At 45.9% G+C, this 17,057-nt stretch overlaps 1 protein-coding gene across 6 annotated transcripts in view; it reads right to left on the bottom strand.

Annotated features, from left to right (window-relative positions):
* The window catches only part of TLL2 (tolloid like 2), a 92,230-nt gene that overhangs the window by 40,361 nt on the left and 34,812 nt on the right, over positions 1-17,057 (bottom strand). For 5 of the 6 annotated variants that reach the window (XM_072040179.1, XM_072040178.1, XM_072040177.1 and 2 more), the window contains 2 exons: positions 3,347-3,421; positions 699-869 (listed from right to left, as the gene is read on the bottom strand). In XM_072040179.1, coding sequence (XP_071896280.1) covers positions 699-869; positions 3,347-3,421 — 246 coding nt within the window. Of the gene's footprint in view, positions 1-698; positions 870-3,317; positions 3,422-17,057 lie in introns of those variants that run through there. The other variant, XM_072040180.1, reaches the window with a different exon arrangement.

A 17,057-nucleotide genomic window follows, 5' to 3' on the forward strand; every position in this document is an offset into this window, starting at 1 on the left:
GTCACCCAAAAGGAAGGATGGTGTCACCTTCTCTGGATGGTTAGGGCAGTGGGACACACACAATATAGAGAAGACTCTCTTGTCAGACTCTGAAGGATGTGGATGTCTATTCTCTGACAAATTTGTGGGAAACCTGTAGCTAACAGGCTACTCAATATCCTACTAGGTTACATATGCCATTCCTTTTTTATGAGGTGAACAGACCTTCCCATTAGGGCTTCATGGACTCCTAGCAGAAGCTTGGGTGCCAGAATGAGACAGGATCTTAGTGAACTTGTTAAGGAAGTCTTGAGGATCACCCCTAACTGGTAGGAGGAGCAGGACTGGGGAGGTAACCCCACACTGTACAAGAGCGGTTCCCACACTGCCCTGCTCTTCCAGCTGCAGAGAGGGTCCCTTTCTGGGAACACGGGGTGTAACTGTAGTTCACAGATGCCAGTCCCTGAAGCAATCAAGAAAAGCAACCAAGTCACCCAGTTATTTCTTGGACTCCAAGAGGAGAACCATCTCTCCGCACACTTCCATCTCAGGCTTCCACAGCACACAGTTCCTTGTGCAATCACACACTCACCACCCTGCCTCAGCAAAAATGTTCCCCAAAATCCAAGCCATTTGTGGGAAAACTGCTCCCAAGATCTCTCACACATTTTGTGACACTCACCCCTGAGCAAACAGGGAGCAACATTTTCACTACTGACCTGTGAAATTTCCTCCGATCACGTAGGGGATGACTCCCCCTGGCCAGATCCTCTCAGCCCTGGATGTGGTTGCCCTGCGCACTCTGGGAGAGGGTTGTGTATCCATCCCTGACTCATCTTTATATTCCTCCTTCTTCGGTCTCCTCACGAGCGTTGTGTTCTGCCTGCCGTCTGCAAGACAGAGTGGCAACACCATTTAAATCCTCTTTAGTTCCATGTGCAGCCCTCAGGTAATACCCTGGAGCTTCAGAAAAAGAAAAACAGAAAAGGCAAGATGTTAAACCAAACCAGAAGCCATAGCCAGATTTGCCAGTGATTTATTTGGGACTTGGTGACAGTTAATCTGTGGAAACCTGGCCCTTCTTGTCATGGACTCTCACTATGCACTATGACAAACCTATTCTCCCAGAAAGGTGTAAAGGGCTGTCTTGGGCTACCTGCTCTCTCAAATAGCAGCACTCTCTCAATACAGGAAACATATACAGATTGGACAGACGATCACTGCTAGAGGAGGGATGTTTAAGGTGGAAAAGTTGATGCATTCTATACCTAGTACAAATCTCCTTGCTGAACCTCTTCTTTTTAATGAAAAGGAGCAATAATGTACGAAGAAAAACTGAACGGGTATCCCATTTCTTGCTCTGAAGAGGCAACTCTGCTGACAGTGGCTCCTCGGTGCTGGCAGGCATTTTAGAAGCTCCAAGAGGAGAGATCTAAAATCCAGCTGCGGTCTTGTGATTCGTATGGAAATCATCAAGACTGGCTACAGCTTTGTTTCTCCAGTCAGGGCCATGGGCTGCTGGGTTGTGAAAAAAACACCAGCCGCGCTGAGCCCTTCCTCCTGTGATTAGAGGGGCTGCTGAGAGTGTCTTCTCCTATTCATCCCGCCAGCAGAAACACGGGTAAAGCAAACCGCTACTGTCAAGCCTGAAGGGACCAAAACAATTGGAAGGAAATAGAGGCAGTGCAGAGGAATGGAAGGAATGAAGTTCAAACCCTTCCTCCTGTTTCATCAGGCCCTGCCCTTCCGGCTAGAGGGCTTGCTCTCAGCTGTAGGACAAGGCTGGAAGTTTGCCTTTTGTTCCATTTAACTCTGGAGCACCTCCCCAGCATGCTGGCCGCACCAGCCACTTCAGAAGTTCTCCCATCCTTAAACCGGCTGCTGGATCCTGGAAGGAAGATGCTCCACTGTTGCAGGGTTCCCACAATTAAATAAGAACTGCCCTTCCCTTGTTTGCATACATCTATCCCACAAAAGTACTGCTGGGGCCTTAGAAGGCCACAGCTGCCCTCTGAAACTCACTCAGGGCTCTCTCAGACTCTTCTGGCTAGCAGAGGCAGCTCAGGTTCATTCTGACAGCAGCACCAGCCAACCTCTAAGGCGAAACAGTGAGGTAGAAGCGACCAACACAGCTTTGCAAGCAGAAGCATCTTTCTCAAGTGCTCTTGCCCACTGCTTCACTACCTTAGGCCTGCCAACTGTTCAGGAGATGTGAGCAGCCCTGACATGGGAATACAGTACTGAGCTCATGAACGGGACATGCCCCCCACAGACTGACCTGCTGTGTGGTCTCTCTGCTTCAGTGCCTCTGTCTACCAGGGGGAAACACCAGTCCCTCTTGCACACAGTGGTCACAAACGTCTTGTACAGAGCACAGCAACCCTGTGGGAATACCTGTAATATTGCAGGTTTGGACTGATCCTGTAAGCAATACCCTCCCTACAAGAGTGGGAAAAAAACAACTGCAAAACTCGGCCTGGATGATCTCCCAGCTTCAGGGGAACAGAAGATTAAATGAGTTTAGCTGAAACATCCCAACAGCAAGAAGCAGACAGCTAGCATTACACACTCTGCTTTGGAGACAAATTGTTTTGCTGCCCAGTAACACTTGTGGCCACCTATATGCATTGGGTATGGCTGGGATGGAGTTACTTTTCTTAATAGCAGCCCATATGGTGCTGCTATGGATTTGTGGCTATAACAGCGCTGATAACACACCAATGTCCTGGCTATTGCTGAATGGTGCTTGCACTGTGTCAAGGCTTTCTTTTTCTCACTCTGCTGAGCCCTCTCCACCCAAGTGAGTAGGCGTGGTGTAGGATGCAGCTGGGACAGCTGACTCAAATTAGTCTAAACGATATTTCATACCATCTGACACCATGCTCAGCAATAAAACTGCAGGGTTTTCTATTCCAAGGTAGACATTGCTCAGAAACTGGCTGAGCATTACTCTGCTTGTGTTAGGGGGTGAGTGAGTGTTTTTACATCACTTGTTCATTTGTCATTGATTTGTGTTCCCCCCCCCCCCCCCCCCAGCCCCTTTTCTTCACTTCTTAAACTGTCTTAATCTTAACCCATGAGTTCTCTTGCTTTTGCTCTTCCTGTTCTCTCCCCCATCCAACTGGGGGAGAGGGAATTGAGTGAGCTCAAGTGTGGATGCTTGGGTCAACCCACCACACCATGAAAGGCAAACACACCCTTGCAGAGAGTCCACCAACACCAACAAATGCACCAATACAGATGCCTGGGAAGGGCTGGTCTCCCAGGCATGGAGTCACACGCCTATACACAGGACAAAGCTTTGTTTTACAGAGGATAAAATAGTAAACAAAAGATACCCAAAGGTCTGGGTGGGGTACCACATTACCCTTTTTAACTGCTTTTTTACTGTCGGTTGAAGTGGCGTTCTCGCTTGGCGCAACAGACTGTTCTCCAAGGCCTCCTGCAAAAGAAAAAGAGGAGAGACATCTGGTGAGTACGCTGTCAGAACTCGGACACAGGAAGGACAACTGCTGTCAGTGAGGCCATTTGTGTGTCTGCTGGTCACAGAAACTGGCTGCTTTACCTGTACAGGGAGCAGGAATTAAAAACCTGATAATGCTGGGCTCTTTTCCTGGATATCTTCCTAGACTACAATGGTACCTTTCAACTCATAATCACCCTGTACCTCAGTTTCCCCATATACTGAAAATGCAAAAAGTCTCCTCTAGGGAAGCCTTTCCATTCTGCACATTCCAACTTAGGAAAACCACAGACACCAAAGAGCAGCTATACACAGCACAGAAGCCTGGGCAACAAGCCACTGAAGACACAGAAACAACATGGAAAATCAACCCAGCATCTCTTTGGCAGGAAAGCTCTCCATGTTACTGTAGTAGGAAGAAAAATTCAAAAATCATGCCTAGGGTCAAAGAGCACAACACGAGACAACGAGATGTATAACAAATAAAATGTGCTTTGGGACTACATCCACTGCCTTAAGCAGTGCCTCTAACACCGTCCTTGTTGTCACCCTCCCTCATTTCCCACCCTAGTATCATGGGTCCCTTGGGAGAAGAAGGGACTGGGCTGATCTCTGCAGAAGTATCAGCAAGAGCAAGCTTCTATAGTCTTGGTGGCAAGGTGAAGTAGGAAGAACATGATCAACAAATTTGGGCAGAGTGACCACAAAATGGTGGAGTTCACTATTCTTGGCGGGGCCAGGAAGGGAACCAGTAAAACCACTGTATTGGACTTTCGGAGGGCTGACTTTGGGCTGCTCAGGACGCTAGTTGGTGGAGTCCCATGGGAGGCGGTTCTGAAGGGCAGAGGGGTCCAGAAAGGCTGGGCGCTCCTTAAGAGGCAAATCCTAATGGCGCAGGAGCAGTCTATTCCCATGCGCCCAAAGATGAGCCAGCGGGGAAGAAGACCAGCCTGGCTCAACAGAGAATTGTGGCTTGAGCTTAGGAGGAAAAAGAGGGTTTATAATCTTTGGAAAATTGGGCAGGCCACTAAGGAGGACTATAAGGATGTAGCGAGGCTGTGCAGGGACAAGATTAGGAAGGCCAAAGCTCATCTGGAGCTCAATCTGGCTACTGCTGTTAAAGATAACAAAAAACGCTTTTATAAATACATCAACACCAAAAGGAGGACTAGGGAGAATCTCCATCCTTTACTGGATGCAGGGGGAAACTTAGTTACAAGAGATGAGGAAAAGGCGGAGGTGCTTAATGCCTTCTTTGCCTCAGTCTTTAGCGGCAAAACTGGTTGCTCTCTGGATACCCAGTACCCAGAACTGGTGGAAGGGGACGGGGAGCAGGATGTGGCCCTCACCATCCACAAAGAACTGGTTGGTGACCTGCTACGGCACTTGGATGTCCACAAATCGATGGGGCCGGATGGGATCCACCCGAGGGTACTGAGAGAACTGGCAGAGGAGCTGGCCAAGCCCCTATCCATCATTTATCAGCAGTCCTGGCTATCGGGGGAGGTCCCAGCTGACTGGCGACTAGCAAATATGATGCCCATCTACAAGAAGGGCCGGAGGGCAGACCCGGGGAACTACAGGCCGGTCAGTTTGACCTCAGTACCAGGGAAGCTCATGGAGCAGATCCTCTTGGGAGTCATCATGCGGCACTTGAAGGGCAAGCAGGCGATCAGGCCCAGCCAGCATGGGTTTATGGAAGGCAGGTCCTGCTTGACGAACCTGATCTCCTTCTACGACAAAGTGACGCGCTGGGTGGATGAGGGAAAGGCTGTGGATGTGGTCTACCTTGACTTCAGCAAGGCTTTTGACACCGTCTCCCACAGCATTCTCCTCAAGAAACTGGCTGCTCTTGGCTTCGACTGGCGCACGCTTCGTTGGGTTAGAAACTGGCTAGATAGCCGGGCCCAAAGAGTTGTGGTAAATGGAACCAAGTCCAGTTGGAGGCCAGTCACTAGTGGCGTCCCCCAGGGCTCGGTGCTGGGGCCGGTCCTCTTTAACATCTTCATCGATGATCTGGATGACGGCACTGAGTGCACCCTCAGTAAGTTTGCAGATGACACCAAGCTAGGTGCGTGTGTCGATCTGCTCGAGGGTAGGAAGGCTCTGCAGGAGGATCTGGATAGGCTGCACCGATGGGCTGAGGTCAACTGTATGAAGTTCAACAAGGCCAAGTACCGGGTCCTGCACCTGGGGCGCAATAACCCCAAGCAGAGCTACAGGCTGGGAGAGGAATGGTTGGAGAGCTGCCAGGCAGAGAAGGACCTGGGAGTGATGGTGGACAGTCGGCTGAATATGAGCCAGCAGTGTGCTCAGGTGGCCAAGAAGGCCAACGGCATCCTGGCTTGTATCAGAAACACTGTGACCAGCAGGGCTAGGGAGGTGATCGTCCCCCTGTACTCGGCTCTGGTGAGGCCGCACCTCGAGTACTGTGTTCAGTTTTGGGCCCCTCACTACAAGAAGGACATCGAGGTGCTTGAGCGGGTCCAAAGAAGGGCGACGAAGCTGGTGAGGGGCCTGGAGAGCAAGTCCTATGAGGAGCGGCTGAAGGAGCTGGGCTTGTTCAGCCTAGAGAAGAGGAGGCTCAGGGGTGACCTTATTGCTCTGTATAAGTACCTTAAAGGAGGCTGTAGCGAGGTGGGGGTTGGCCTGTTCTCCCATGTGCCTGGTGACAGGACGAGGGGGAATGGGCTAAAGTTACACCAGGGGAGTTTTAGGTTAGATGTTAGGAAGAATTTCTTTACTGAAAGGGTTGTTAGGCACTGGAACGGGCTGCCCAGGGAGGTGGTGGAGTCACCATCCCTGGAAGTCTTCAAAAGACGTTTAGATGTAGAGCTTAGGGATATGGTTTAGTGGGGACTGTTAGTGTTAGGTTAGAGGTTGGACTCGATGATCTTGAGGTCTCTTCCAACCTAGAAATTCTGTGATTCTGTGAACCATCAGATGCAGCAAGGGGGATAGTGTTACTCATGCAGCACTGCTGCACCCCGTGTAGATGCTTCAAGAGAGATGTCCCACTTTCAAGAGAGCTGGAAATGTTCCATTGCATGTAACAGTCTAGTTTTGCCAGCTGGAAGATACTCTGCTCTGGAGCTGGCTTCCTGCAAAACCTCCTCCACCCCCTCCAAGTAGGCAAGGACACGGGGAAAGGTACATCTCTGACACCTGGGAGGAAGGCATCAAATTCTATCCCCCCAATATTATATTACAATAACTAATTAGCATACCAGGAAAGGCATGATTCGAAGAGAGCAATAAAATGAACCAGAGGAAAATAAAATACCCAGACTCTCAGATGACTATAGGTTAAAGCTTCCTGGTCCAAGAGACACACTAAATCAGGGAATTGTCTCCAAAAGGAAGTGCCATAATTTAACAGAGCTTGACTGGACAAAAGCCACTAGATGTGTGAACAGGAACAAGCCTGATTCAACAAGATGGATTGCTCTGAACTCTATCACTCTTTTCCAGCCCCAATGTCCCATCCTAAGATTTCCCTTTGTTTTCTTTCATACCCAGTCCTTGTCACTTCCTTAAGCCCAAGCTCAACAAAAGTTCCTCTTCTTAGTTAAATTTTACATCCCCAGGACTTTTCACCCTCCCAAAGTACGCTATTCTTCACACAACATCCCATTGCATTTAAAGGAAACCTCAACCAGCCATTCACCACCAGAATTATTAACGTATGTGGGTTTTGCTGAAGCAAAGGATAATTTCGTATTTCTAAACAAATGCAGCTTGCAGTCACAAACAGATTGCTTCTTAATTGAAATTGGGAGGTGAATTATATGGTGAATTAGGAAAAAAGAACAACTCTGCATTGAGTGAATTGTTCCCCTAAAAGGGAACTGCATGGGATTGAATTGCAAATGATGGCACCAAACCCTGCAGCAGGGCCCCTTCTCCTGCACCCAGGCTGCTGACCTCTGCCGTGCAGCAGTGTCATTTGCACAGACTGCTTTTCCAAGCTGTGAACACATTCTTTCCCAGAGATCAGTGCAAGCCTTGGTTTCTTATGCAAAGGAGATGTTTGAATAAACGAGTGTGACTAATGAAATCTAAAACATCTTTGCATATTTTGTCTCATTGTAGCCCATGAAACGGGAAAGCACTACACAAAAGCCAGATATGGGTGCGCAGATACACCAGATATTTTCAAACATTACTAATCGCACTAGGACAGCCAGGGAGCACCCATACCCTTCTCTCCCCCAGGGGTATTTTGAAATCATATTTGAGAATTTTGGAAGACACTCTTCTGATTCTGATTGGGCTTTTAAACATCTCCTATCCTTATGATACCTAAACACATCCATCCCAAAGATTAAAGTGAATTGACAGACATTTAATCCTCTCTCCTTATTCTTCCCAAGAGAAGGATAGTGCATGATAGTGGCAGGACTATCTAAGGATAAGTCACTGGCATGTTATCAATAAATTCAAGAAATGTACCTTGTGTCCAGAAGCAACTGCACATAGACTGCAGGCAATGTGTGGGTCCTGTTGCTCCCTCAACAAGTCCCTGAAGTTGCACCTTTCTGTCAGACTATTCTGTCACATCAGAGAGCAGAGTGGATTCCAGCCATCACTGCTCCAGAGCATGAAATGCCCATGTATGCATTTAAGCCTATTATCACTAGAAACATTGAAAGGGAGAATGCAAATTTTCAGTTTGATGCAATGCCCTGTATAGTAATAAAAAGGCAGACCTGATCTACTACTTACAGTAACCTTTAGTAACATAAGCAAAAGAGGGCTGACTTTTTTTGTTTTTTTAATGTAGTTAAAAACAGCAGTTATCAAGCCCTCTAAAATCACTTTCATCCTCAGTACTTCCTACCTGTTGCTGTGCCAGACCAGCCATCACACTGGTTTGATGGCTATAGATGGCTGGTATAGATCACAAATCTATAGATTTTGTTTGATCATGCCTCTGTGTAGGGAGCTGTACTAAATCCTCAATGTTCTTTTAGCTCCCACACTTATGATTCTCTCCTTCCTAACGATTTGTAGGAATTAACAACCCCAGCTGAGCATTGCTGGAGTCCCTTGCTCGATAACTTAGCTCCTGTGCACAGCCTGACAAAGACACAAAAGATTCTCCTCCCAGGCTGGAATATTTCACCTTCAGCCTAGAGTGCACTTGCATGACAATTCATTTTTCTATTCCCCACAGACCAGCACTGCCAAGGGAGCTTGCTTCCAGTAGCTTAAATGCACTGTAAGTCTGAGTTAAATCCACCACGCTTACAATCATGGCTGAAGAACAGGTGCCTAAATTGTTTGCAAAAACTACAGAGGCAGCTTGAGATGATATGTAAGGGTCCAGTGAAGCAGAAAGCAGCAGGCTGTGGCATTGTCGGAAAGAAAGCAGTTTCTCCCCCTCTTCCAGAAGAGAAAAATGAAAACCCAATTTTGTTTAAAGGAGTCCAAGTTGCTCAGCTGGGACCAAAATAAAAGGCAGCAGATTAAGAGAAAGCGAGCACAAAGTATGCCAAGAGTTGGATAAAACTGTACTATTTGCAGTTTCCTTCTGCCACTAGCACAGGCAAAAAGACATGTAATCCAAACAAAGAGCAGAAGCAGACTCCATACAGTATCCATAATGCCCACAGGAGAGGTTGGGACAAGGAGGACACCTTAGTAATTTGTTTGAACTGTAAATTTGTCTTCTACCAGATGCCAGTTAGGGTTGAGAATATATTTATTGTTGCATGCATTCTGCTTTTTTGTTTGTTTGTTGTAAAATGCAAGTAGACTGAACTACAGAAGACAGGGTGATGAGATCCCTTGCAAAATAAAAATTCCATGCTTCCTTCCACTTGATCAAAAAGCATGAAGGCCTTGTTGTTTAACAAAGGAGAGGAAAGCCAGGCAAAGCAGCTAAGCAGTCTGCTAATTAGGACACAAGCTGTGGGCCTGAAAATACACACCACCGTCCTATTGAGGGTGCACACTGTATAATACCCCCATAACACTGCAAAACTGCTTGAGAGGCTGCTGTAACAACACCTGTATTCAAGTTTTTATCTGAAAAGTTTTATCTGAAAACTAGTTCAGAGTCCGTTGAGTTACCCACTAAGCAAAATTACTAGAACCTTAATTTTCAGACTACGTTTATCTAGAATTTTAGTTTAAAACCCAATGATAGTCAAGAAGAATTGTAGGTGTCTGAAAACTTGCAGATTGAGAACACAAAATGTTCCTACATGGGCAGCTGGATGAGATGAAGCTCCAACATCTCCCTTTTTTCCAAGATGAAAGAACAGATAATGTCCAGATCAAGCCCTCTCACCTTCAATGCAGTTCCACCCCAGGATAATTTTTTCTCTCCAGACCTCTCTCAACCATGTTCACTGGATATCCTCTTCTTTCTCTGGCTGCTTTTCATACAGGGGAAGGGCTACATAGCTGAACTTGGGCAGTAGATTCAACCACTACGCTTGTCACCTCCATCAAGGACAAAGGACTCTCCAGTGAGCCCTGGTGACTTTGCCAGTCTCTCCTGCTTTTCTAATTCAGCAAAGAACTTGACTGTACAGATAATTATCTGGTCTCACGTGAACTGAACCTCAGCAAGACTTTTTAATATGTCTTATGGTGGAGGAAAAGCCATTTCAGAGCTCAGGCAAAATCAAGGAAAAATGCATCATAAATTCAAAAAAAGATTTACAATTTAATCTCCCCTCCTCATGCCTTAAAACTCTTCGCTTTAATAGTTTTATTCAACACGTGTGTTAGTCACACACCATAGCTTAGAGTCTGGATTTCAAACAGAGGCTACAATGAAGCATCAAAATATAAAATGAGAAGTATAGGTAACATTAAGCACCCATCTCTTTTCAGAGTTTTAGTTCTGGTAAACTCTGTCATATTATGACCATCAGGGAAGCTTCTAAAAGCATAGGGTAAGACAAATGATGTTACATGCTGCTTTTTAATTTCCTCATTAACCAGTGGTCAACAACTTTTTAGGGCACACAAAACCCTTTGTTGCACTGGATTTTCTAACCACAGAGAAAGTGATGATTTTATTAAAACAAGCTCTGTTGGGAAAATGCATTCAGAATGCAGAACAGATGTTTCCCAGAACTGGTAGAGTCTATAGAAAAACCTTTTCATAAACCCCAGGGCCCTGGAGATCTAAGCAAATGATTTGAGATAGATCCTTTACCATTTCCTGTCAGTGGAATAGCTGACGTTCCCTCAATTTACTTAAGAAAAAATAAAGTAAAGAGGAAAAGATTTCTGAACTCCAAATTCCCTTCAGGAATCTGTTTTTCTTATTCAGAGTAAGTTTTTCTTATTCAGAGTAATCTGACTAGCTGCAGTAACTCAGGAGAGTCTCGGGGTTCAGAGGTTTGACAAGCAGGTGTGTCATGTCCACGTCAGCTCTGCAAATGCTCGTGCAGGAACAAGACATCAGCCTGCCAGAAAAGTTCACAAGAAGGGAAAGGTGATCACAGATAAGTAAATGCAGAAAACATGAGCTGTAAAGCACTTAATGTGTCCTTCTGCTGGCCATCCTCTGCAGGCAGAGCAGAAGCACCAGCAGCATGACTCCCCAACACCCTGTGTTTTCCCTGGGCACTTCTGGGTTTTCTGGAAGTGGCTGCATCACTTTTACACTGTGATGCGTCTTCTATTTTTAAAGAAGGTGTTGCAAGGAGTGGAAGAATCTGAACTGACCTCTTCACCAGTCCTTAAACCAAGAGTCAGTGCTGAAAGGAGCAATACTTTCTGGAGACTGGGAAGGACTGAGAAGAATGGAAGAGGGCCTTTTCCTGCAGGCTATTACCAACCACCTCTTTCCCTTGGGGTAAAAAAGGGACAGACAGATGGGAGAGAAAAGAAAGCAAGCAACCTACAGCCTGTTTCTTCCAGTGAGAGTCCTGCAAGGTTTTTTAACTCAAAAAACTCAGCCAAGTGAAAATGAAAGGCCAAAGCGAGTACACAACTACTTCCACCACGTGCATGTCTCTGTTGCACAACCAGGTTTGCAAACCCAGCATGCAATCTCTCCCCTCCAACACCTCAAAGCAGCAATGTGTAGCACCAACTATGCTCTGTTGTATTAGATTTCCTGTGAATCCAAACGATCAAGTTCTGTTTCTAACAGGTGTCTGCTTCTCCATGACAACCTTCTTGATTCACAATAATCCTCCTCTTACCTGTCTCTCCTTTGAAAGTACAGGAAAACAGAAGCGAACCCCCAGGTGTTAAAGAAATGGTAAGAGCTGGCTGGGGTTCATCCAATGCTGTTCTGGTGGGCAGTACAAAACCTCCTGGCCCCCTCCTGTTAACATCCCTTTCCCTCTGACCTGCACAATCTAATTGCTTCAGCCTTTCTGTGCTCTCTTGCAGCATCCCCCTGCTCCATTCCAGCTGTGGGCTCCCAGGCACAGCCAGCCAGCTCTCCTCCCACTGAGCCCTTCTAATCCTTTTGTTTTCCCCTTACCTTGTTTATACTGGATAACAATTAAGTCTAAATGAAAACATTACACTGGAAGCTGAATTTTGTTTAAAAGCAATTAAAACTCCTTCCACAGAGAACGTGTGGTGCCAGCACGGGGTACTTTCTTCCAGACTGCTTTCTGCCTGCATATTCAAACAAAAGTTCAAAAAAAAAGTCCTGTAGCTTCTTGGAGAGTTTTTGATGCCTTCTGCTCCCTCATGGGGTCTGTGCCATAGCTAACAGACGGATGAGGACCCTAAGCAGATACAGCAGTAGAGACACTCCATTTGCTTGGTTACCCACCAGCTCAAGCAGAGCTCATTTAAAGGACACCCCTGACTGGGTAGGAAACTGAGGAATGAGCCAGTACAGAGGCCATAGGGCAAGTGGGGCCTGGCTCAGGGCTCAAAAGGCTTTGGGAGCACAGATGTGGCTGCCGTTGGGTAGCCTCAGGTCAACTCCAGCCCCACACCCAGCAGACCCCTGCCTGCACCCCAGCTGTGAGCCGCAGCACCAGGAGCTGCTCAGCCAGGGCACCAGCCTCCCCAGTGGGCACCCAGGGAAGCTCTGCAGGCCAGGGGGAGCGAGACCATGACAGGCAGCAGGTGGAGCAGGAGCTACACCTGAGCCAGCAACTCCAGGTGGCATGCAGATAAAGGAGCCCAAAGAAGGCCTGAACCTGAGAAAGAGCTTCTCTGAGCATGGGGCTAACCATTCAGGCATGGATTTCTGTTGCTGCTGTTGCAAGGCCAGGAGCTGGTACCTCAGCAGGTCACAGACCAAAAGCAGCACTGCCTCAGGAGCACAAGACCTACATTTTCACAGTGGACCTATGCACGATGCCACTCTGCTCCAGGTGCCATCTCTCAGCTCCTTGGTGAAACAGATGTCTGAACCGTTTGCAGTCATTAAAAAAACAGCGGGGGAGTTGGGGTGTAAGTGGCAAAGTGAACTTTCTTCACCACAGCACACTGCCGCACTGAGAGCTGCTGGCAGAGAAGTTACCCAACCTGGCCCAGGGACAGCTGCACTTCAGTGCAAGAATCAAATTGGTAGAAAAGCAACTCTCAGACCTCTGCATCTCTGCCACAAACCGACTCAAGGATTCAGCAACTCCATCAGTTTCAAGAACAGCAGTGAATCCCCCCAACAGACACAGCTTTCTAAATCTCACACTATCTTCTCTGCAGAACAGCTCTAGGAAGTGAAACAGCAGGATAAGCTGAATATTTCCTTTTGCCTGTGATCTTTGCCCCAGAGAAACTTGTTACCCATTCCCCAGGGCTGTTCAAGTCACCATCTGGCCTCAGAACTGCAGCGGCAAACACAGCACAGCATTTCAGCCTAAAACTAATTTGCTTTCTTTCCCCACTTGACAGCTGAATAAATACTTTGTCCTTGCCATTTGAAAAGGGGAGCTGCAGTGAAGTTTTTTTTTTTTTTTTTTTTGTCCACTGTAGCTACAAACGCCAGCCTTCTTTCCAAATTAGGCCTGAACAACCAGCTTGAGGCAAACACATTTATTCCACAAACCTAACTCCTTTCTGTTCACAATCAACCATGAGCAGTTTACAACTTTTTCTAATTTATTTGTTATTTTCTATTATTCAAGTCATTTTGGCTGCTGATTGTTTCTTGGACCTGCCAGCTATTTCACTGAATGGGGTAAGCAACTTTTATTTTGTGGGCACATCAACATCCCTGCTTTAAAGGAAAGAGCCTGAAGTTCAGAGCATCCAAGCTAGCCTCCCAGAGTTACCATCCTGCAATGGCTCCTCTCATAGCTTCTTAGATCTTAGTCTTTCACTGACCATTCCTATCTCCAAATTCAATTGCTAGGCCACTCATAGAAATGACAAAGAAGCATACACAGTTGAGGCAAATTCAATTTTTAATTTGAGCAAGTATTCAAGGAAATTAGGCACTTGCCCAGCTCTGAAACAAATGCATGAGTTAGGCAATTCCACAGTTATTGGCTAAGCGCTGTCGAATTTTACAATTAGGGTAATGGATTTAACTTCCAATGTAATTTCCATATGGATAAACCAATCTCCTCAAGTACATTTGCCCATGTGTTCCCAGCATCACAGTTAATTAATATAAATCTATTTAATAACCTCCACTTAAACACAAAAGACTATTCAGACTCTTCTGGCACCAGTAAAAGGAACAGTCTCCCAGTGTGATACACCAGCTGTAGACAAGACCTAAAGAAAATTTAATTAAGAGCGATCAAGAGCAAGACAGTTGCAAACAGCAATCAGATGTTATAAATGCTCTACATGGTGACTACCCCAGCTCCTTAAAAGATTAATAATGCCATCTTGCACCAACTTCCAGGTACCTGAGACCTCGCCAAAACAGAACCTGGGGGACGGACAAAGCTGTGGGGCTGGGAGCCAAAGACAGGCAAAGCCAAGCAGGTAGCAACAGGGATTCGGCACTGCCTGTGCAGTGACAGTGTGTAACAGCTACTGCTCTGATCTGCAGCTATGCCCAAATCGGGTGATGGCACCACAATGAACAAGAAGAAGCTATAGAAACAGGCTGCTTGGAAGCAGCTTGGACTACAGCATCAATGTATACAGTTTTTGCAGTTGCGTTTGGGTGCTTAAAGTAAGTTACCTGCTCTCTAACAAAATCTAAGCTAATTGATTTCTGATATTCAGCATTTGACAAGAGTGATATTGAGTTGTCATCTTCCTGGTTTATTTCTGAAAGAAGCATATGAATTAGATTCATAGGGTAAATACTACCAAAGTTACCACTAAGAGTGGATAAGTAATATATCTGGGAAAAGAAATAGCTGGGGAATTTTGTTACAATGCCATTTGTTAACAGCATTTTAATTTGAGCAAAATTTCAGAGCTCAAAATCATTTAAAAAAAAAAAAGAAATAAAAACCTATGAAAAGCTGAGTGTTGAGTGCAAAACAAAATTGAAACTAATTATTTTGACAGGTGGGAGAAATTCAGAAAACTTGATTTCAGGGTACAATGTATTTCCAAAACAAACTTTGTCGTGTATGTGACCAGTTGCCATCAGGAACCTAGACAAGAGGGAAAACAAAAACAAAACAAAACAAAATCTTACTCCAAGGGGGACACAGAGCAAGTAGCAGGGCTGTGTTGTTCAGGTTCTGCTCTGGCAAGGGCCAAATGGTATGCTGACTTACTGCTTGGGACCTTCTTTAGTCTGTCCTGCAGGACATTTATCACATTTATCACAAGCGAAGGGGGAAGAGGAGATAGACTTTTATTTCTCTTGTCGTGAGCGAAGCATTTCTCTGTTTGTCATAAACTGTGTTTGGAATACCACAGCCCACTGCATGAAGGAACACCACAACGCCTGTCCTAAGCGGTTCTGAAGTAAAGTGTCATCCTGGAAATTCCCTAGTTCAAAGAAAATCAGATCCCACGTACCTTTTAGTGCAACAGGTGGAATACCTCTTGTTACTACATACACACATCACAAGCAGCATCTCACTCATCGGCAGTCTTCCATTAACATCTGATGTTGACTCAAACATTATTTAGTACTCAAGGACCACTCTCTTACCTCATCATACTTCAAGGACACATAGGGACTGTACAAACCACAGCCTCAAAGTGGTACGAAAGTAGGAAAAAAAACACCACCAACAAACAAACAAACAAAAAAACACACGCACTTGTGAAGCAAGGGTAAGGGAACACTAAGACAGCACTTACCAGCATGTGAAAGCTCTCCACAGGTATCCCTTAAGGAGAGCTTCTTAGGAGGCAGCTAAGGAGAAGAATTAACTCTCTTTGGTAAATAGAAGAAGGAAGAACCTGTATTAACCTGTAATGGAAGACCAAATGCACAGGACCCTGTCTGAGCAGGGGGCAAAGTGAAACTGCCCCACGAGGAAGGAGAATACTGTATTCAGGGCAAGGGGCTACAGAGGACTGAAGTAAGACAGGGAATCTCTAGAGCAGGAAAGCTGAATGTGCAACACACAGGAGCTCACAGAGAAAGGAAGTCAGAAGAATCACTTGAACATACAAGGGCAAAGCAAAGAAATGAGCTGCTGCTCTACACCTCTCTTGTGCTCCCACATTAAACCACTAATGGAATTCTTCCTTACTGGAAGCAAGCAGTGCGGAAAGGATAAAACAGCACAGCCAAAAGCACAAAGCTGGCCTGTGGTGTGCTTTTGGAAGTGTCAGCTGCAAGGCCTTCCAGAGCAGAATATGTTCCTGTGAACTGAGCCGCAGCTCACTGGATGGCCAAGAACATATCACCAGCTCTCTAGACCTGAAGCTTGTGGGATAACCCCACAGACACTGCCTGCCTGACAGACAAATCCCACAGGTACGAGACTGGCAGACTATGTTCCTATGACTAGCAAAAGGGCATCCCCCAGCAATTAGAAAGAAAAATCTCCCTCAACATGTTCCCAAAAGGACTACAAGATGGCACTCAAGAAACAAAGAAAAAGAGACGCATTTGGAGTGAAAGTATCAACCCTAAAGATTAGTATTTGTTATCAGTACAGCCTTACACACAGGAGGAATTAGAAGGTTCATCAGCTACAGCCAAGGGTCACGAGGCTATCACGTTTATGCTGGAGAAAATCTGGTAGGTTTCAGAAGGCTGCAACAGGCTTGTAAGATTCTGGGATCACAGAAAATAAAAACAAAAACAAAAACAAAACAAACAAAAAAAAAAGCACAGTATCTGCTTTTCTGCAAAGAAAAGTTGACTGGCTTACTGCACAAAAAAATGAGCACTCAGCCCTAGAGGATTTATCCAATTCTTCCAAAGCAGAACTCTTGCCCTGCCTTTGTAAAACTACATAACTATGGAAAATTCATTTCATGGTTGCCTTCTCTGGTAAAACCCCTGACTGAATGGACTCAGAAAGGTGAACATTGGGGCTAGTCATGGAAAAATCATTTGGCACAGCTAAACAAACTTTATCATCAGGCCAAGCATCAGGCATGTGCCACCTACTTTTCCACAGAATGGGCTGAGACTCCTCTTCCTTTTCAGAGACTGCATGGATTGCAAAGAGATATCCCTAGCATGCATATCACATTGTGGAAAACTGAAAGGAAGTATAGACACAGATGAACTGAGCCCTCAGACAGCTCTCCCAAAATAAAGATGTTCCTCTACCCATATAAGAGGAAGCAG

This window comes from Anas platyrhynchos, chromosome 6, assembly GCF_047663525.1.
Source record: "Anas platyrhynchos isolate ZD024472 breed Pekin duck chromosome 6, IASCAAS_PekinDuck_T2T, whole genome shotgun sequence".
NCBI lineage: Eukaryota > Metazoa > Chordata > Aves > Anseriformes > Anatidae > Anas > Anas platyrhynchos.